The sequence below is a fragment of the Brachycentrus maculatus genome, unplaced genomic scaffold (genome assembly GCF_059751285.1).
Source record: "Brachycentrus maculatus isolate JH-2025_06_01 unplaced genomic scaffold, ASM5975128v1 h1tg000158l, whole genome shotgun sequence".
Taxonomy (NCBI): domain Eukaryota; kingdom Metazoa; phylum Arthropoda; class Insecta; order Trichoptera; family Brachycentridae; genus Brachycentrus; species Brachycentrus maculatus.
The window spans coordinates 79,722-102,855 of record NW_028280911.1 but is presented as its reverse complement, the minus strand read 5'-3'; the positions used below and the strand labels follow the sequence as shown (position 1 = coordinate 102,855).

General features: G+C 31.7%; 1 protein-coding gene and 1 non-coding gene across 3 annotated transcripts in view; both read right to left on the bottom strand.

Moving 5' to 3' along the window:
* The window catches only part of LOC148308514 (mitogen-activated protein kinase kinase kinase 15-like), a 30,304-nt gene that overhangs the window by 4,626 nt on the left and 2,544 nt on the right, over positions 1–23,134 (bottom strand). The window contains exons 3-20 of one of the 2 annotated variants that reach the window (XM_088261556.1): positions 22,625–22,819; positions 22,130–22,299; positions 20,814–21,092; positions 20,302–20,472; positions 20,098–20,210; positions 18,834–19,035; positions 18,283–18,400; positions 17,631–17,800; positions 16,985–17,168; positions 15,048–15,248; positions 13,704–13,854; positions 12,715–12,929; positions 11,509–11,604; positions 9,766–9,905; positions 8,081–8,233; positions 5,338–5,436; positions 1,863–1,965; positions 495–704 (exon numbers count right to left, since the gene is read on the bottom strand). In XM_088261556.1, the coding sequence (XP_088117682.1) occupies positions 495–704; positions 1,863–1,965; positions 5,338–5,436; positions 8,081–8,233; positions 9,766–9,905; positions 11,509–11,604; positions 12,715–12,929; positions 13,704–13,854; positions 15,048–15,248; positions 16,985–17,168; positions 17,631–17,800; positions 18,283–18,400; positions 18,834–19,035; positions 20,098–20,210; positions 20,302–20,472; positions 20,814–21,092; positions 22,130–22,299; positions 22,625–22,819 (2,970 nt within the window). The remainder of the gene's footprint in view (positions 1–494; positions 705–1,862; positions 1,966–5,337; positions 5,437–8,080; positions 8,234–9,765; positions 9,906–11,508; positions 11,605–12,714; positions 12,930–13,703; positions 13,855–15,047; positions 15,249–16,984; positions 17,169–17,630; positions 17,801–18,282; positions 18,401–18,833; positions 19,036–20,097; positions 20,211–20,301; positions 20,473–20,813; positions 21,093–22,129; positions 22,300–22,624; positions 22,820–23,134) is intronic. The other variant, XM_088261557.1, reaches the window with a different exon arrangement.
* On the bottom strand, positions 10,415–10,487 carry TRNAG-UCC (transfer RNA glycine (anticodon UCC)). The gene has a single exon. It is a non-coding gene; the product is annotated as a tRNA-Gly (tRNA).

Sequence of the window (23,134 nt, the reverse complement as noted above, 5' to 3'; positions counted from 1 at the left end):
AAATGTTTCAAAACATTGTTTTTTATAAAAAGCACAATAAGTCGGTACCGCAAGTTCTACGTACTTATATATCAGGACATTAGTTTTTTGTCTGCTAGCAACATATTATTTCTTTCACTCTAATAAATGTGATATTACAACAAGGAGAGAGTGAGACAATTAGATTACTCTGCTATTGTTTGATATTCCGATTTCTGGCCTTTCGCTTATCGTCTCGCTCTCGCTTAGTCGACACTTGACAGCGCGCTCGAAAGGATGTGGAATATGTGACTCTGCAACTCTGAGTTACTATGATTTCCATTCAAATATGAATTAGGGTCTTTTGGTACCCCGCTTCAGATTAGGTGTAATCTTTGGGTGATCAGTACGGGAAAGGTTGATTCATACTAATTCACAAAATTTTAAAAATTATCGCATTACAAATTCCAAAAATCAGAGTGGAACTTGGGCCCTTTTACACAGGGTGCAGTATTTGATGTTGTACTTAATATTACCTTAGTTAACAAGGTGCAGTTCACATCCTGCTGGATGCTTCTCATCCACTGGTTGCAGATTTTACTCCTGTCTTGTTCCAGGACACGACACAGCGTAGTCCTGCGCTGGGAGTCCTTCTTCAGAAGATAGAATCCATCTTGCTCGCTGTCACCGAGGTTTGTGCCGACAACAGTCGAAGATCGGGTTCCAGATGATGTCATAATTTCCACCTGGATAAATGAAATAGACAGGTACTTATTTAGAATTGTAAATACATATTTACTGCCGCAATCCGTGAAAAAAATATTTTCACCAATATTGCAAGTACGAGTACACATACTCCATTTTCCCCGGAGCAAACAACCCTCTACTTTTTATGATCTCTTGTATCATTGATACATTTTTTAGTAACAAAAATTGTAAGAATACAACAATCTGTAATCCCTTAATATTTATGACTTGTATATTTTAAGTAACCCAGGAGTCTTATGTTGTGGGAGTGTTCTATACCTCTTTTTTTCTTGTTCATCTCTGGGTAGAACAGACTGGTAGTGACTGCAGATTTCTATATACTTCAACTTTTTGCTGTTTTGAATTCATTGGTATTGTCTTTTACTAAAGTCTACTACTCTACCAGACTTTATCAAAAATATTATCAAAGCAGAACACAAAGATTCATTGTGATGAATAAAAATATTCATATTAATAAATAAAAATGGTAATGACACAAGAGATTGTAAAATGTAAATACGATTAATTCTAGCATTAAAAATTAGTTTATGCTCTTGCAATACTGGTGGCAATATTTGATTTCTTTCCAGTTATTCTTCAATCTGATCAATGTATTTCATGGATTGGGTTTATGACGTAGAACACTTCATTGAATGAGCAACTAAGTAAATTAAAACTAGAAACCAGTGCCGGTGTTACGCATAAGAGAAGCAAGCGACGGACTGTGGGAACAATGAGCACATTGTTGTTGGGTGGTTTTTTTCATCAACCCCGGCCCTAATTATGCTCAGACAGTCTATCACCCTACCCTCAGTATACTAATCACAAGTAACCGTAAACCCAATTCCGATCTGTACAATGTTTTATGGCATCTCTCGCGTTCTACCAATAGTAAGCAAATAGAACGCTTATAAGCATCTCCCGCTGTCTACCAACAGTATGTAAGAGACGCTTTTAAGTGTCTCCTGCAAACAATGTGTTAAGAGTTCCGGATTGTCAGACAGACTTTGAGTCTATGTATTTCAGTTACTTTTGTTCACCTTTTAAAGATATCTAATATATTAATAATTTTGGATATTTTTAAACAAATGTGACAAAAGGGTGACGAAAGATTCTGATTTATTTAATATTATAGCATAAATTCTGCCTGTCCTTACTTCTGGTGATAGCAGACCTCCTGATGAACTTCGTCTTGTAATGGCCATACCATTATGGGACCCTTCACTGTCCGTTTCTATGGGAGGTGTACTGCATATTGTACTGAAACATGTCAATAAATCGGTCAATTTAATAAAATAAAACAAGCAGTTAATTTTTTTTAAATATAGCAAACGTACTATGGTTATTCTTTTTCTATTTGAAATATGAACTCATAACACAATATAATTTATTAGTTTTGTAAATTGGTTAAAACATAAATGTAAGTAAAATACTCGACAAATGTTACTGAGCAATACAGGAATAACACAAGCGGCATGTTGGAACAAATAATCTCGGCTATAACATTCTTGAAAAGCTGTCAACTAAAAAAGAAGAAAAAAATTCAAACATTTTGCCAGAGAGCTGTTGGACTAACAATCAAATGAATAATTGGCTAAATTGGAATATAATATTATTTATTCCCACTATCACTAACAACCAAGCCATTCGAAAGATAATTTGCTCAATTTATAATATGTTTTGACTTCATTAACCTCTGATGTATCCAAATCGGGTTGCGATCTTGCAACGGTGTCACGAAGTTTGGAATTAAGGTTGAGGGTTTGATTCCCCACTCTGTCACAAACCACTCCTATTTTCTAGCACATAGCACTCAACAGTCAAAAAAATTTATGTCTATGGCAATTAATATACAGTAGTCCTGAAAACCTTATGTGGACCGAAGGGTGGCCAATTTTGTGAAAATGCCAGGTTACCGGGAATGTGGCTAAAAAAGTATATATAAGAGTGTTTCCTCAGAAAATGCAGTACTATACTTTGAATTGTATTGCATTTGAGAATTCAACGGAGAATAAATTGCCTTAAATACCCTTACATAAAGGAAAAATATTTCTTCATTTACTGCATTTTACTTATAAGCCTTTACTACCTGAAAATGAAAATGAAGGAATACAAAGTGTACAGTAATTTGATAAGACAGACCTCAGAAAGACTTTATGAAGGCATAAAGCTGTCTACAATGAAAATTAACCAGCCAACTTTACAAAAACTGAAGTTTTTTCAAGCCTGCCAGGGTGTGGTCAAGTTATTTGAACTACTCGGTTATCAAACTCGATAATAACCCAGAAAAAATTGTGATATCTGTTGTAAATTTGTGATATCTGTTTTCCTTTTTAGTGGTCTTACCGTGCGTAGGAAAAAACCTACACATATTTTAAAATATGTGGTTAAAATATAATGTATATAATATTTTAAATACATATACCATTGTTAATACAACATAAAAAATTGCATTTAAAAGTAGATTTTGTTACTAATTTACTATATTCCATTAATATGAGGTATGGAATATGTTTACCAATAGAAATTTCCTAAATGTAGTGGAAATGTTTAGCTTTATGAAGATTTGGTATGAGGGGTATCTAAGAATTGCCATCTTTTTTGTTGCAAAAATTTAGGACCTCCTTGGAAAAGTTTTTTTAATTTTTTTATCAGGTTGTCCAAAAAGGTCAAATACCCTATTGAAATAATATGGCAGTGTGAGCATGCCGCATTCTAGCTTTAACATGCATTTGGTTGATGTAAAAAAATATATGTTTCAGATTCTAATAAATTTTGCTCAATCTTTATGCGGCATTTGTATGAGGTTAACTGCAATGCCATACCACTAAGCCATTCCAATGACAAAACCCTTTCAAAGAATTACAAATCAAGAACTATTCCATTGTCACGGTCATTCATAAGCCAGAATATTTAGGTGGAGTCTGACCAGAGCATTTTGTTCAAACATAACGTCATAACATCGCTTGCGGCGAGCATAAGTGAGCATCCGAAACTATGGATGGAGCGCTCGGCTCGGTGTACTGACTGCCTGAATGTTCACATCGTAACGTGTTACGTTACGACGAAATGCTCCGGTCAGTCTCCACCTTTACACAAATATGAACATTTTGCCTGGGATTTTTATGTTGCCAGCGTGGATATTTTGATCAAGTATTGCATTTACGGATGTCAAGTTTTTTGTTTTATTTCTTAAAGTAGGTACTTGGGCAAATGTTAACTTTATTCATATTATAATCTCGCAGTTGATAGATGAACATGCAACCGGCAATGGACTGTCCCACAAACTGACCGGGAACGTGTGTTTGCAATAGGTCGATAGGCAAGCTGATTAACATGCGAGCGATGAGGAAAGTCACTGACTTAAGCACCCAAAAAATTGTTTTGAGGACATTTATTTTTAAATGAGCAATTATATGAGGCTATTATTGGCTCGGCTTAGTGGAATGTCCTTAGATATGAATTTTAGGGAGCGAATTACGTTCTATTAGTGTGCCTTTTCAAAAAAGGCATGAACACTTCTTGTCCCACGGTCAAATACATGGTCCTTTTTAATAAGTTTACGCACCCTGTCCGCCAGTTTTTTAGGCGGTTTATTTCAACATTTGCATGGACAGCATTAATCGCATAGTAAAATACATATGTGTAATGACAGCTAATCAATATTTTTAAGTGATACCGTGGAACCTCAGGTTACAAACTTTTATTCGGTAAAACTGTTTGTACTCTACCAAATTACCCTATTGTCAATGTTCCCACTGATAAAAAATAAATAAAAATAAGAAACAGCTCCTACCCCCTCTTCCTCCTTCAATATATACCAAAGAAACAACTCCAAAATGTAGACCTAGCATCACATAGGGTGTTTGAAAATGATGCGGAATGCATCGAAACATGTCACAATAGATTTTAATAAATAATAATATACACTAAGTAAAACTTAAATAAAAAAAACATTATCATTTGATAGATTAACAACACAACAAAAAAGATTTTGGAGTGCTAAGTTTCAAAAAAAATTTGCTATTAATTTCATTTTGCATATATCGTAGTCGTACAGGAGAAAGTGACCAACTAACAAAACGTAAAATGTTCGAGAGGGCCATTTAAGTCACTTTTGCTTGGTAAGAAAATAAAAATCAATGCAGTTATTCATTTTCAACAAGTCAATGTATTATACTTCCAAGTTTAAAATACTTTGGGATTTTTTTCAGGGCAATATTAAGCTAGTAAGATATCAAATAGTCAATGATCACGTTTTTGTAAAAAATGCACTTGGTCACTTTCTCCTGTATGACTACAATATGTATTTAATTAAACAAAGATCTAGAAACATTCTAGCTTCCTTATCCATATATGAAGTATCTATTTTTTCCTCCAACATCTTTTACTGCTCATTATGAACAGTTCTAGTTCTTTCGCAATGATCTTCCCGAGGTTCAAGAAGAAGTAACAGAACTCGAAATTTTGTTTGCAAAATGACACATTCTTTCCTCAAGACTTCTGTTTGTAACCTGAGGTTGTACTGTACAGTATAAGACAAATATGTATGTATTTTCCGGATCGGTACACAACATTCATGCGACGGTAGAAACCTCTCAAGTGTAATGGCGGAGTACTTGTGCACGTTACCTGCTGTATGACAGAGACGGAGAGTGTATTTGTATCGGAGAAAGCAGAGATGAGGCGAGGCGGCTGGGCGCGGGGATGGATCGAGTGGCCATTGTGATTCTACACTTGCAAAAACAAAACAAATGGGAGAAGGGGAAAACAGAAAATTTAATATGCGCCCATATTACGGGGGTATTAATGTCAAGCGGAAATCAAACAAGCGGGAACTATATTAACCATGGAAACATGCATAAATAAACAAATATTCAACAATAATTACATATTGCGGGGTAATTACTACAACTGGATAACTCATTACATATATGCTTTCTTACTTGACCCAAAAGTCATGTGCATATTATTATATTTTAAAAATGAACTTTTTTTTTACCAATTTTTTTTTTAAATAGAACTAGCTGCTCCTGGCTATGCGTTTCTGTGGCTCAGTCTAGTTAAATGAAAAACAAAGAAAAAACATAACACATATTTCTAATATATTTAATTTCACAATACATACTTGTGAGTATATAATATTCTAGTAGCTGTCAAAAAAAACATGCTGTCCACCATGAGTAATGTTAAGTCTTGCGTGTTTTGCTATCATGTTCAACAGATGGCCCTGCCAATAAGTTAAAAAATCAATGTTTTTCAAAAAAAATAAAAATTATCTGTCACAGACAAAAACACACGTCGCAGGTTACAATTTCAAAGCAAATCAGTAAATAACTTTAGAAGATTTGAGATTTTGAATAAGCTGTTTTTTTTAAAAATAAATTTATATAAAAAAATTTCATTGGTAGATAAATTAAGAAGATTTGAGATTTTGAAAAAAGTTACATTTACATTAATATAGATAAGTTCCCTAATTGAAGCAATTTCCCGCATTGTGATTTATGAAGTGTATATTTTGTAGGAATTTAATTTGAGTTAACTTACAACTTCTAATTATTCAATTTGATTATTAAACAGACAATGTACCTTCTGAGAGCACTTTAAAAATACCCAATACATAAGACAAAACAATGGTTTTATTGATGGAGTTGAGAATTTAACTCATAACCCATAATCTTGAACTTAACAAGACAATTAATAACAAATCAACAAAGCCTGTTCATTGTTAAATATTTATTAATTTCCATTGAAATTTTGTTAAAAATTTCCAAAATGTAAAAAATATTTTTTTTGAAATAAATATGTAAAAATAAAATATATTTTCTATTGAATAATTATTTTATAAAATTACCTAGACCTGCCATGGCAACATAAATTATTCTTTCGGCGCAACACCTAATGAAAGGAGATGACAATAAGTCTCATAAGAAAGCAAGAAAGCCAAATTACAAATACGTTTTAAAATAACATCCCACGTATGACGATAATTCAAGTCTTTTTTAATGTTCATATTTAAAAAAAAACAATTATGTATTCTTTTTGCAATATTATCAAACATTTTACAAAAATCAAGTTTTTGGTATAATATGGTGAGTAATTACAGTTAGTGAAATAATGATTTAAATAGACAATTTTACATGTAAATCAAATTAGAAAATATAATAAATAATGTTTGCTTTTCTTGTTTAGTGATAATATACCTAAAATAATGTGCTTATTTTTAAAGAAAATATTATGTATGTAGTTGTCATACCCTAAATTTGCAATTGTACATTTTTCAAATATGTATTAAATTTCTTTAAAACACTAAATGATAATAATAAAACACTTTTTTATTATTTGTATTAAATCTGGCTTTCTGCTTCGTAAATAACTTTTGTGCACTATTTTTAACGCAAATATTATGTCTGTCAATAAGTTATTATTATAATCGTAAAACTGTTAAAAAGACACCACAAGATAAATATTACGCTTTTTAATTTATTATTTTTAGTATATACAAATCGAGATTATCGAAACAAGTAACACTGTTATTAAATTTTTAATTTAATAAAAAGCAAGTCAAACAATAAAAAGACAATACATTTACAATTGATTATTATTGTTACAAATTATATGTAAGTGGCAGGAACTATACCTACATTTGAATACTTAATTGTCAAAATAATATCTTTATTAATGACATCTTATAAGGATATAAGGGTTAGAATGTAGAATAGTTGCATTTAAAAAAAAAAAACTTTTATCAATGCCTGCATATTTTAATTTGTTATCATGGATTAGATTTTAAAATGATCATTCAGGTAAATAAATCTCCAAGTAAAACTATTGAATAATGGTTTACTAATTAAAAATAAATTTATGTTTAATTGTTGGGTAAAATATCCAAAATTAAACACAGTTTATTTGGTTGAATTCTACATTTATTTATGTATAATTTAATACGTGACGCGTTTCGTCTTCTTAGGACATTATAAAACACGCCAACATGCGTCACATATTAAAATATACATAAATAAATGTAGAATTCAACCAAATAAACTGTGTTTAATTTTGGATATATTACCCAACAATTCAATATGGAATTCTACCAACTGTCTGCAGTTACAATAAATATTTATGTTTGCTTTCAAAATCACCACGTCTTTGCAGAAATTCTATATGTATAAACTAATAAGAAGAGAGAAAAATATTTATATATTGATATCAATAATTAAATTCATGCCATGATTGATGTTTATGGATGCAAAATAATGGCAAATGGTGAAAATGAATGGATGCTGCATTTCAGCATCAGTATTACTCGAGATCACAACCACTTTCTGAATACCTGATGGAGTCTGTTAATTTTGTTGCTTTCAGTTTGACTTACTCAATTTCCGGTGAAGAAGGAACATTAGTGGAGGGGGTACACGGCTGGCTGGATGGGGTGGTTTTCAAGTTCAGCACACTCGTTGCGGGAACTGAGATGCTTCGACTGAAGTCATTTGGACCGGCAGCCAAACGAGTAGATGCCTTTTTCTTTCTGAAATATTTTGCCAATTAGGAATTAACCTTTCCGGGAGTATGGACGTAAATAAACGTCGGTGCGAATTTTCCTCAAAGGAGTATCGACGTTAATGAACGTCGAAGTCTATCTGTCAGTTGGTATGATGTAATTTGTATAGTAATGACATCTCGCTCACTCCTTTCAAGAACGTCATAAATCAAAAATCGTCAATTTTCAGTTGTGCATGTTTTCGGAATGCCCATAAAATGTACTATATCCCAGCAAAAGAGGCATATTTTTAACATAATATTTACCCGCTACAGCGCGGAATTTTTTTTTTTGCATTTTGAAGAAAATGTATTGTTTAATTATTTTTATAAATAAATTAAATATTTTTCATATGTAGAAAAAACCTTCAGGTTTTACCTAAAAAGATCTGTTGCACAGTAGAAAGTTCAATAAGTGGCTTGATATTTATTTTTAATACATTGTGTTATATTTTTAAACTTTAAAATCGTTCTCCTGAAAAATCAAGTATTTTGATTTATGACGTTCTTGAAAGGAGTGAGCGATCTGTGGATATTTGTATTTGACTTTGTCATAAAATAAAACCTAGAGATAGTGAGCTTTATTTTTTTATTAAAATGATTTTTACATAATTTCTATATTCATAATACAAAGATTTTATTTAAAAAAAAATACATATTTAATATTAAAAAAAAACTCACTCCCCAGAGAAAGTCCGACATCAATTATTGTACTCCTGGAAAGGTTAAATTGTTAACAGTACGTAAGTTTTAGGAACTCATACATATATCATCAATCTAATGACGCTTTATCATTCAGTTTATAATAGCTATGTATGGTTGGATAGGAAAGCTTTTATTTAGCAGAGACCCTTTTATCAAGATTTTTTTTCAAAGGAATAACCCGTAAAGCTTCTATTTTAGAGGCTTGTCTGCAGGTAGGATAGTGAGAATAGAGGTAAATGCGAAAAATACATCACAAACACCCAGACCAATTGAAAATAAACATATCTTGATTTCATCTTGCAACTGGCGGGAATCGAACCCGCAATGCCAGTTTCACAGTTGAGCGTCTACCCAACTACGCCACAGCGCCTGATGTGTATACAAGATCCCATTTTTTTATTGAATTTTTTGATTTTTACACAAAAAATATTTAAATAATACAAAATAGTTGGTAAATATACAAAACATTTCAAATATGTATAATGTTTCTACCTCTCTAATAAAGTAGATGTTTGTCAATCATGGGTAGAATGGTGAATGTTACACATGTGTAAAGTGATCACTTAACCAGCCTTTGACAGGTAAGCACTGTAAATGCTCAGACTTCCGTATTCTCCTTTATCTATGTTAAGATGTCAAAAATGTAAAAATAACAAGTGCAGAGTCCCATATTTGTTCACTAAGAATTACAAGAATCGAGACTACAGTGAATTCACAATTGTTTTACCTCCAGTTATTATGTTTTTTTTGTAAATATAAATCAGAGGTAAAATAAACACGAGCGGACAGTAAGAATCAAAAAGTATGGTAACTTACTCTGAAAGGAAGGGATCTTCGAGAAGTTCAGCAGCCGTTCCCCGCTTTTCTGGATCTGGTATGAAGCATCGGAGAATAAATGACTTGGCCCGCTGGGACATTTCACTTGGGATTTCCGGATGTGCTTTATAATATCCGACCTACACCAATAGAACAAAAAATCATGAAAATGAAATATCCTGATTTAATAACTATTGCATTAATAAGAATTTTATTTTGTTGGTTGTATTCCTGTCGCGGACAGTTGGAATGAACAAATTACATTCACGCATCGCTTGTACACGGTGTGTTTAAAACATGTTTATGACATGTTCTAGTAGTGCCACCCTAAGATGTCTAATTACAAATACTTGAGTGTGCATTCGTTATCTCTTCATTTATTGCATGGTTGATACCATAATTTGTTAAAAAGATTTTTTTTTTCTGTTTACCAAATTTAAAAAAAAAATTTACATATGTAGTTTTAAATAATAAAAGATAATAAAACCCTTATCCGCACCAAATGGTGCATAGGGCACTGCTTCATATAAACGCAGTGTTATTTTGATCGTTTACACGTGAAGGAAAGGTGATCAGCCCTCCGCTTCAGGTACCAGTCCAGGGTAATATTAAATGAATATTACAGTGAAAAAATCACTTATATTTATTTTACCCCCCCTGGGAATCGAACCCAGGACCTCCAGAACGGAAGGCGAGCGTGCTGACCATTACACTACGGAGGCGAACTTATAATGTGCGGTAATAATTAAAATGTAATTTTGTAGTTTTACGCACGTAAAAACTTTTTTTCATTAAATGAATATATTTACATCTAAAAGAATATTTCATAGGGGGAGTAAAATATTTATTATATAGATTTACCCGAACAATCTTTAAATCAGTTGACAATTAATAATGATCATTTTGATAAAATTATAATTATGTAAGTCCGTTATAAATTATTTAGAAAATAAACCATCTATTTACAGTTTAAGAATGTAAATTATTTATTATCTGTGTAAATTTACAATGTAATTACTCACAAACAAAAATATTTTTATTTTATCTATCTCTCTTTTTCTCTCTCTTCAATACAAGCGCTCATGTCACTTTCATGATTTTTGTCGCAAACGATATAAGATGCGGATATATTTTTCCCGATTACAGTAGCCTTTCCGATCAACTCAATTTTATCATGACTATAGAAATGGACACATTTTGGAATGTTCCACAACTGTCAATAAAATGAAGAGTAAGTATGTTGAAAGCCAAAATCAATGTTAAAACTCAGTCTTAAAAATTAGGGTGAAAATCTTGTATACCACACTGTGCGCTACGTAAACTGTGTACCAAATGCACCGTAGGTAAAGAATTGAATAAGAAGAATTTAAACATACTTTGAAACAAACTGTATGAAACTAAGCGAAATAATATATTCTTATAATATAATAAAACCCTTATCCGCATGGTGCATAGGGCACTGCGTCATATAAACGCAGTGTTATCTTGATCGTTTACACATGAAGGAAAGGTGATCAGCCCTCCGCTTCAGGTACCAGTCCAGGGTAATATTGAATGAATATCACAGTGAAAAAATCACTTATATTTATTTTACCCCTCTTTGGAATCGAACCCGGGACCTCCAGAACGGTAGCCGAGCGTGCTGACCATTACACTACGGAGGCGGACAATACGCACAAACCATTTATTTGTGGGCAAAAAATTTATAACGGTATAGTGAGATTTAGTATACTTATGATTTACCTTAAATAGTGCTGCTTGCGGTGAGCCTAGTTCTATGAAAGGAGGTTTTCCCGTTGCCATTTCAACTATTGTGCAGCCCAAGGACCAGATATCCGCCTGTATATGTAGAAGGTTAAAGGATGTTAAAAAAAATAAGACTTTCAAGGAAACAAAAATGTTATTATTAGCATAATGGAGGGGAAAACAGAAGATATAAAGAAGTTGTGTGGACCATTTTAAAAGAAAAAGCAGGTTTAGTGTCATGTAGAGAAATTGAACGAAAAACTTGGTGTTGGGCAGATGGTTCTTAGATTTAAGGTAATATGTATACAACAAAATTGTGAAGAAAAAAAGTATACTTTAATTTAATAATAAAACAGGCCATTTTTTTTCTTGTTTAAGGGTAAATGATTAGAGCAAAAAAATCACATCTCAAATAGCAACAAATTTAAATGGAAATCTCTTTTTGTTGTTGAAACCATGGCACATAATATCTCTACTACTTGAAAAATATGCTTTATTATGCTAACAAATACAAAAATTTTAAAACACCTTTTGCAAATATCAAATATCTCTAAAAATGTTATTTAAAATATGTCAAAATCAATTTGCAGAAAAATAGAATTTAATGGGATAATTATTGTATTAAAGATATCTTAACAGAGTCACAAAAGTTACTTTTTTTTATTTGTACATAAAATTTAGATCAGTAGAACATTCATTAATAAAGATGTAGCTATGTTACTTCACAAAAAGTTCAACAGATGGCACTCGATCTCAGATATGAATGGTCATAAACACATAAAGATATATGGATGTTTAAAAAAATCAGAATAACTGTAAGGGTGAAGACTGACCGGAGCATTTTGTTGTAACGTAACATCGGAACATCGCTCGCGGCGAGCATGTTACGTTTTGACGTTACGGCATTGCTGACTGACCGCGATCAGTGCTCGTTTGTGGCCAAACAAAGGTGCTCACAAGGTGTTATGAGCACAAGGGTGCTCAGTATTGCCACATGTCACACCAAAAAATCTGAATTACAGTCTAGAAATCTGTATTTAATTTGTATAGAATCAATAACACAAAATCTGTATGAATCTTTGCAACTTTGCATTCGTAGTTAAAATGTCAGACGACGAAGACGTGATTCTTGGTTCTGTGATTTTAATAAATTACAGCTTATTCCAGATGAAGAATGTATCAAATTTAAGTTGATTTATTTACCGGTGCTCCATAGCCCCTCTGCCCTTTGTCTATGACTTCCGGAGCCATGTACTGGAGAGTTCCCGTAAAAGTTTCTGTGGACGGGCACAATCCTGCCAGCCTCTTCGATGTCCCAAAGTCGGAAATCTTCACCACACCGCTGTAGGTGTTTACCAACACGTTGTCACCTTTGATGTCACGATGGACAATTTTCTGGTCATGAAGGTATTTTAATCCTGTTGAAAACAAATACAAAATTAAGCCTGGACAACATTATTAAAACATATGCGGATGGCACTGGCACCCTATGTAGTAATTTTAACCCGATCAACAGATGATTGCAATTCAGTTGAGATATTTTCACTATGCAGCGCAATTATCAACTGATTACATATTATTAATTATAAGTTACAAATCATTTAAATCGTAAATTATTCATTTAAGCTTTAAAAAAGACAACATACGAAACATAATATTTAATTACTTCAAAACAAAAATATTTACTGTGCATCTCACTTACTCTCAAAGACAAGCTATCAATTAACTATCACGATATGCGATGCGAGCGAGATGTAGATATGTTTTGCCTGATTGTGCTGGCCACAGAGATCAACTAGACTAATTTTATCATGTAAATGTACAAAAGGATATTTTCCTCCAGGATTGAGCGAGATGTACACATGTTTTGCCTGATTGTGCTGGTCAGAGATCAACTAGCCTAATTCTATCATGTAAATGTACAAAAGGATATATTCCTCCAGGATTGAGCGAGATGTAGATATGTTTTGCCTGATTGTGCTGGCCACAGAGATCAACTAGCCTAATTTGATCATGTAAATGTACAAAAGGATATATTCCTCCAGGATTACATCCATAGATGTCAATACTAAGAAGAATTTGCCATGTGTTAAGCCAAAAAACATTACAATGTCAGCATTTGGTTGAGAGGAATTGAGTTTTGGGTACCACTTTTTGTGCCAAAAAAAAAGTGTAAAATAAAACCTGCTAACCTTCTAAGATCTGCTTTGTGTAATACGAGATAGTGGATTCATTTTCTTTCAAAGGTCCCCATTTAGAACTCAAAAGTGCAGACAAGGAACCTCCAGGGACTTGCTCCATAAATATCTTGAAGAAATTTCCTTCAGAAACTGACCCAAGGTACTGGAATAATTCAATAAATAAGGAATGTATATTTATAACAGAAAAGCCATACACATTTTAATGGTTGATTTTTTATATTTTTGCAGAACAGAATCTAATACTTATGAGGGCATATTTTGATGTAACTCAGTTTAATTCTAATGCATATAAAATTCAAATTTAATGCGAGTGGTACGTTTGCTTCAGCCACTCTTATGGTCTAATAAGACATAAGAATGGCGGGCTTCTGGGAGAGGCTTATGAAGAGCTCCAACCTCATCATAAAACTGCTTGTGGAGCACAGATGGGGGCTGGACATACGGCAGCACTGAACTTCAGGGTTGCGATTGCCGGCAAGCTGATCTGATTTCATTTTCTCTCCAGTAGTATTTATTTTCATATTATTATTACTACCCTAATACTTTAAGTATGTTTTTTTTACACAATTTCATTTTGTTATTTTTTTTTATAAAACTGTATATGTAGTTGTAAACAAAATATGGCTGACTAAGGATCGCACCCACCGCTTAGTCAAGGAATAAAAACCATTATTATTATATTAGATATTAAAGTTACAAGAGGTGTGAGAATTTAAGTCCCATTATGCTGTTTAAAATGGCAAAAAACAAAATCAAAAGTATTACTTCATCATGAACAACAATATCATACACTTAAAAGTTATAAAATTTTAAGAAATGGTAAAATTTCACTTCTAACATGCTTACTCTGTTAGACATACATTTTTTTCTTTGCATCCTTGTATCCACATCGCTCACTCCTTTCAAGAACGTCATAAATCAAAAAACTTGATTTTTCAGGAGAACGTTTTTAAAGTTTAAAAATATAATACAATGCATTAAAAATAAATATCAAGCCACTTATTGAACTTTTTACTGTGCAACAGATCTTTTTATGTAAAACCTGAATGTTTTTTCTCCATTTGAAAAATATTTAGTAAATTAAAAAAAATAATTAAACAATACCTTTTCTTCAAAATGCATAAACAATACTTTCTGCCCTGTAGCGGGTATATATTAAGTTAAAAATATGCTTCTTTTGCTGGGATATAGTATATTTTCTGGGCATTCCGAAAATATGCATATTGAAAATTGTCGATTTGTTCTTGAAAGGAGTGAGCGATATGTACACAGTTTTTGCAGGATAGAATCTATAGCGTAAATAAAAAAATAGGTTGTTATAAATACATATCTAACCTGTACAATATTTCTGTGTCTCAGTTGCGAGTGTAGCTTGATCTCTTCGTGTAATGGTTGAACGTCCCCAAGGTTCTTTTCCGGTATTTCCTTAACGGCTATTCTGACTTGGGTGTTGAGGTCCCGAGCAGCGTACACGATCCCGTACGTACCCCGTCCCAGAACTATTCTCTTGTTCATATCGTCTAATTCATACTCATACTGAAAATAGGTAAATTGATTGAATTTTTTGTCTTTTGCTGATTACCGTCTCAAATAGCCAGTATTCTCAATTTCGCATAATGAAAAATTTATTAGGAGCACATAACCCGTCTATTTTTTTTTTAATTACTTAACGTCCAAGTGACTCTGAAATCTAGCTACGGCTTATGCAACACCGTTTATCATGTCCCTACTCAGGCTTTAACTTTATAAGTTTCATAGCCTATGCCTTCTTGTGAGTGGATTTACTTTTTATGTTTATAGTTACTATAATTTCATGTAATTCATTTGTGAAAGTTCTAGGCAAAAATAATCGTTTTCATAAGCCGTCCAGGAAATTAAGGCAGCTTTTCTAGTGCTTACAATCCCCCTCTCCATAAAGTAGGCGGATAATGCTCCACGTGAAAATGAACAAATTGTCTTTTCACATGTCACCTTATAAACTCTCTTAAGTTACGAGACGTTTTCTGACATTACACGTTCCGTAATGCCTGAACGGCGCGTAAAATTAATGAATTATTTTCCCAAGAAACGCGGGTATTATGCAAAAGTAAACGGGTGTGTTTGTTGAAAAGCCCACAAACTGCTTGGCTTATCGCGGAGACAATTGAGGGACAATGCTATGACAAGACTGATTGTCTTACAAAATACACACGTGTCATATTAACTATCTCCAATCTAAATACTTAATTTAAAGCTATAATACATGAATATTTCATTTATTTTATTGCAGAATTAATTAGCATAAGATTTTTTTGTCGACTGTTGTTTTCATAAATCGAATCATATGAATATTTTTGAAATACTTTATTTTATTTCCATAACATCGAGATATGAATAATAAGTTTTTTTACAACATTTTGACTGTGTCAAAATACTTGTTCACAAAATCTGGATTATCTCCAATTACAGGAGTTATTTTCATATTATTTTTTGACATCTCATCAAAGATGAAGAAGAATATGGAAGTCTGGGCATTTACGGGGCTGACGATCATCATAGGCTGGTTGGTCATCACTTTACACACGTGTAACATTCACAAATTCTACCCATTATTGACATCCACACTACTAAAATTTTTGGAAGTTCTATATATATATATATATATATATATATATATATATATATATATATATATATATATATATATATATATATATATATATATATATATATATATATATATATATATATATATATATATATATATATATATATATATATATATATATATATATATATATATATATATATATATATATATATATATATATATATATATATATATATATATATATATATATATATATATATATATATATATATATATATATATATATATATATATATATATATATATATATATATATATATATATATATATATATATATATATATATATATATATATATATATATATATATATATATATATATATATATATATATATATATATATATATATATATATATATATATATATATATATATATATATATATATATATATATATATATATGAACCAATTTAGAAACCTTGTTCTTGAATCACTAGAACTTCACTAGAGATATCTATTGGTGAGATGTAAAGAAGCTTTTTATTAAGCAGAAACTCTTTTATTAGTACGTGAAGTTCGAATCCTACTTTATTTTAATATATTTATCAATTTAATAGATTTCATATATTTCATACATTTCTTTTTTTTTCAAGTAAGAAGTGAAATTTTTTATGTCATACTTTGATTTGGTCTGTTGATGTTTCGATGTCTAGATCGGTGACCATCCCTTCCTGATCTGCGGTCATCTCTAGTATTAAATCGTAGAATCTCTGTCTGCACTGGACTGACGGCAAAAACATTTGGAAGTCGTCAGAGTTCTGATGGACGTATAGGAAAAGGCAACGTTCGTCTTTCTTGTATAAACTGAAAACAAAATAAAATTTATGAATACTTTCTCCATGAATTTCTTCATCTTCCGACCCATATATGCATGCAATGGTGCATATGCATAGGTCAATGAATTTGGCACGCAGTGAATAATTTATCATGAAAAGTCAATTTCGGGATCTTCATGGCAAAAATCACAAATTTTCATTATTATTGTCCTGTGTACACAGTTTTATTTCTTTCCACTTGACGCTGTTAACACATTTCAGACAGGTATTTTATATGCCTGCGGATCGCTGGCTACGGGATTTGATAATTATGTACACATAGTTAAGACCTAAACAAAGGGATTGGTATATAATATTGTCTTCTGCCTTTGAAATGAGGCTGGCGCAGAAGGTAAAAATGCCATATCCGTCCTTAAGCATCAATCGACCGAATGGGTAGAACCTTTCCCGTCCGAAGTGGGTTAAAAATTCCACTTGAAAAATAACCAACCTGAGACTTCGGATATTATTAGCTGTAAAGAGCCAGTCGTGGACCTGCCTGCACTCCCCTTTAAGGGATTCCAAACACAAATTCCATACTTGCAAAGACTTCTCTTCGGCTCCTAAATTAACGTTTGCGTAACTTGGCATTAGTACTTTTCCAGCTTCCAGAATTAGCATCTAAAAAAAATATCAATTAAAAGGATATTATAACTTTGAAAAAATTTTAGGCTTTAAAAAAATCAATCAATGCAATGTTGATATTCAATATACATAGATCCAATCAGTAAAATGGAATATCAAGTATGCACATAATAATAACTCTATCCATAAAATGGCAGTATTCATCAATAACTAGGAGTAGGTTTAGGACTTAACAGTATTCAATAGTACAAAGGCTATCTAGAGATCAAAATCATACTCAGTAAAGACCAAATGCTGCCTACTCAATACCTGTGTTATAGCTATTCCCCAATATGCCTGTGGAATACGATACCTTACAAGGGACCATTAGCAATTTATTTTAAAGATAAGCTTAGCAAAATAACACTGCGTTTATATGATGCAGTGCCCTATACAGCAATCAGGTGCGGATAAGGGTTGAAGAATGTGTTTTAATTTCCAATATTCAATTCATGGTAAAAAAAAAAAACAGTACTTACAGGAAACCTTATACTGTTACTATCTATAGTCGGTTTAGCTGCTTCCACAAAAAAGTCCATCCAAAATTGGAAAACCTGCTCTTCAGGGGAAGCTTCCATGTCTTCGTGTTTACGGAATCTTCAATAAATGAAAATCAATTGAAAATACGACAAAGACAATTTCGTCTCACATATTGTTGTTCAAACCAAAATAAAAAATGGTCCAAATACCGAGATTACGTAAATACAAAACAAAAGTGAATGCATACTCTAGGATAGTGATTGCCAAATTAGGTAATATTTCACCCTAATAGTGCATTTGTACATTTTTCAAAAATTAATGCAATATGGATGTTCAATATGTAATAGGCAGAATGGTGCCCGTTGAGCCAGCCAGATGCCAGGTCGTAAGCCCTGGAATACTCAGACTTAAATCTTATTTTGTATAAAAATGATGGATGCTTTGTTGCTTATCTCAAGTTAAAACACCTATGATATATTAAAATATTGGGTTCAATAATCCAGTGTCTTGATAAAATAAATAAAAATAATAAAAATTTTATTTCACTCACCTATCAATCAGTGTAATATTTCCGATGGTAGATTTCAGATACCAATTTGGAGGTTTTAACTTGAACATGTATTCTGAAGCCTGAATAGCTTTTGAGTAGTCCTGAGCTAAAACGGATATTTCAAAAAATGTTGCTACATCCCAATATTCCTTCAGTGATGACAGACTTCCTTTCTTTCCGATCAAATTGTTTAAAACCATACCTGAAAGAAGCATTGATTAGAGACATTATAATTATTATCATATAAAAAAATTGGTACGGCACAAACATACAAAAACAGTGTAAAGTAAACAGGGGTGTTGTTGACACCTACAGTTATCGGCTCTACTGATTTCATATGTAAATATGATGTGATACTAGATACATATCAAAACATAATATATTCCATATTAGCTATGATGATTTTGTATTAACGTGTTTGCTTATTGCATTAACACACGCGCACATTCCCAATAGTCTAGGCTGCCAATAACTGACAATATTTTAACTTTTTTCTAATTTATTTTCATCTTTAAAAGTTAAAAAAAAAAAAAAAAAACCTTTGACAAAAAAGGAATAGTTTAAAATGAACTGTACATTCAATTACACAACAACAAAATTATACTGATATAATTAATGGACTAGTCGTAAATCGATATTGACTAAACCAATCTACCTGAAGTGCCAGTAACGAGGATCTTTACACTCTTTGGTTTTTAACCTTTCAACCACGTTAACTTTGTTCTTAAGAGACCACCGTGCGCAGCGGTATTTTGCGGTTTTTTAAATCATTACTTTTATTAATCATGTATTTAGTTAAAAAACGATTTATTTTCCTAAACAAAAACGTTCAATGGGATTCATTGTGCCTTTTCGGTACTCTATAACACACTTGTGTCACATTATTCTTGAAATATATCGTAATAAAAACAAATAAGATCGTAACATAAATAAATCAAAGCACGCATCGTGTGGGCAAGAAAAATCAGGGATTTGTTCTTTTATTTATCCTTGTGATGTTACAAATTATTAGTCAGATATTTCAACAGATGTCATAAGGTCAAGGATTGACATATTATTTTGTCCAAAGTTGCACACCATGAAAAAATCCCTCCAAGTTGAACTGAGGTTCGAAACTTGGAGCAAAGTAAAAACACATACGGTTGCATGGGGCATGTTTTATGAAAACACATACGGTTATGCGAGCCGCGTTGATCCGGTTAAATAACCTTCTGAAATATATTAAAATTGGAAAACAAAAAGTTTATCAAATAATGAGACTCACCAACATGTTGTAATTCTTCAGATTTATAAAACTCATTTCCAGCTATTACTAAAAGTGTGGCCAAGTTAATTCCGGCATATTCATTTGGCTGCACCTCAAACCCTTTTCTATACCTAAAAATATTTTTTCATATTTATTTTTTTATATTAATTTAAAATTAAAAAACGTTAAAAAGAAACAGTCCTGTAATAAAGAGATACTAACCAATGAATGGCTTGATTCAAACTCTCCATATCAGTGTGTTGAGATTCTACAAACTTGTCTTTGTAAATGCGTCCACATAGACACAGCATGTCCGGAAAATGATTCTCTCTCTTTTCCAAAGCTCTTACGCAAACTTTTAAAGCAGTTTCACGGTCACCCTGTTTATTTCTTCTGCAAAGCAAAAATAAAAATATATTTATACTTAAAACCCTTTAACAACTGAACTAACTCTGAAACAAAGAACAAAACTCTATCACAACCTATTTTAATTACGGGCTACATAAAATTTTCGAAAATGGTTTGAAATTGAAATGCTTGGAAAAGATATTAATATTAATATTTTAGTAAAAAGAAAAAAAAGAAAAAAAAATTATTCAAACTACAATAATTCAATTTTTGCTATAATAAAAAAAAACATGAAATTCTGATCATTTCAATAAATTTTTCATTAGATAATAAAAACAACAAAAAAACTTTTGAAAGTAAAATAAGACATAAGTTATTATTATTACCTATTTAAAGCAAAGGCATAAAGGTATCTAATGGCAGGAACATTGGCATAGTTTTTTCGGTTTGGGATGGTCTTCAAGTCATTCACCAACTGCACCATCGCATCATAGTCTTGGATCTCTCGGAAAGATATCAGCATATTGAGAACTACTTCTCCGTTCAACACGTTGGGGTCATCGAGTCTCTTACGCATATTGTGAAGGATCTTGGCAAGGTCGGGTCCCGAGAACGTGTCACGGGCCTTCCTGAGGTCAGTCAAGAATTTCTCGTGCATGTGCGCTCTGAAAAGTAAATCAAATGAATTTTTACATACATCACAAGTAATTTTATATGCATCCAAAAGTAGAAACTGTGTGCATAATAGTGTTAAGTATTTATTAGGGTAACCAAATTAAGCTTATTGTGGCTTACATTAATTGCACCGTAGATTACGCAAACCAAAAGATGTACTAATTAAGTAATTTGCTTAGAATTTTTGTAATTTTAACTTAAGTTTTAATTGGTAAATACCACTATTTCATAAAATCAATAGTGACACGTGTTTCGATGCATTCTGCATAATTTTGAAACACCGTATTTGAAATATACGTACATATACGGTGTTTGAAAATTATGCAAAATGCATCGAAACACGTGTCCCAATAAATTTAAAAAAATAGTGGTATTAACCACGTAAAATTTAATTAAAAATGGATTGGTATTACATACTACAAAGTGACTTTCAATTAATGAAAGAATATTTCAATGGAAATACAAATAAGTTTAAATTATTTTTTTTTAAATCAAGCATTCAAGAAATAAAAAATACTTTCAATAACTATATACATATTAGTGAAAAATAACAAAACACATTTAAAAGCCGCACGGTTACACTACATATGTATAAAGGTAAGTCACAATAATTAATAATAAAACATCAATTGCATATTGGAAATAGAAAAAAGCATCAATTCTTCCTAGAATATCTATAAATGAATCAGCTCAATTTGTTTCAATTATGATGCAATTAATGTACGAATTATACGCGATTGGATGGGGATCAAAACCATCGAGGCGCTGTTAAGAGCTGCCCAAGACAAGGACCATTACTCTCAAGAGATAGTCGACGTTAGTGGGACCTGACATGACACACACAGAAGAAGAAGAATGATTACCAATCCATATTTTTTACATTTAATATACTCGTACAAATCAACACAATTAAAATTCTGCCAAACAAATTATGGACCAATGAAATCCAATCTCATAAATGGAAAGGGGTCATTTTCGCAATATACTTTTAATTAAAAGAGAACAAAAAGAAGCAAGATTCTCTTACTTGGACTGTACTTCTACATCTTGGAAGATCTGGCGTAGTTTAAGGGTAAGATATTGTTTGGGGTCCGTATAGTCTTCTCCTTTGTATTTGGCGGCAGCCGGATTTGTGATAACACACATTCCCGTGTCCACCATTTTGTAAGACACAAAGGTATATGTTCCACATGACAGCTGCAAAAAATAAATAATATTATTTTGAATAACATCTTATTCAATCTATTTCATCCCAATTTGATATTAAATACTATCCAAATAGACACAAGACACGCAAAAGATAAAAGGCAATCTGATAATGTATTGATATTTACAATGTTTTTAATATCTTTGATGTTTTAAATATTTTTGCCGTCTATAAAAAAGATACTATTCAATTTATCATGCATATTATTCAAATTTTTAAGTTCAAATTATTTAGTTTACCCAAAATATTTTTATAAAAACTCGCTACTTGGACAAATTAGTTTTGGAATCTGCCCAGCAAAAATATGTTACATACCTTTAAACGTAGCGTAGCTTCTGTGTCACAATCATTATAAAGCAGAATGTTTTCTTTCATTCCAAAACTCTCCCTCACACCGAGATGATAAAACAGGGAACTTTGTTGGAATTGTAAGCTCAAATCAACAACAGCAACATCGGCATTGTAAAATGTATCCAGCACATTTGTTTCGCCAAAATCTAATTTTTCAAACTGAAAATAAAAAGATGTACTTTTAATTTATATTGTACAAGCAGACAAACTCGGGCAGGTCAACTACTGTAATTTAAAAGCATTGTTAACTTTGTGGTATGATAATATAACACTCTCCTTATCATTCAGTGTTCACTTTCTGTAATACCACTTAAAATGCAATAGATTGGACTAGAATAGACAACATATTGGCTTAATTGTTGTTCAATAAATAGTTTTTGTAAAAGATTTTCACTGTTTCATTTGCATTTTTTTTTAAATATTTATTTATATACCAAACAAATTGTTACAATATACTTAAAAATACTTAAAATA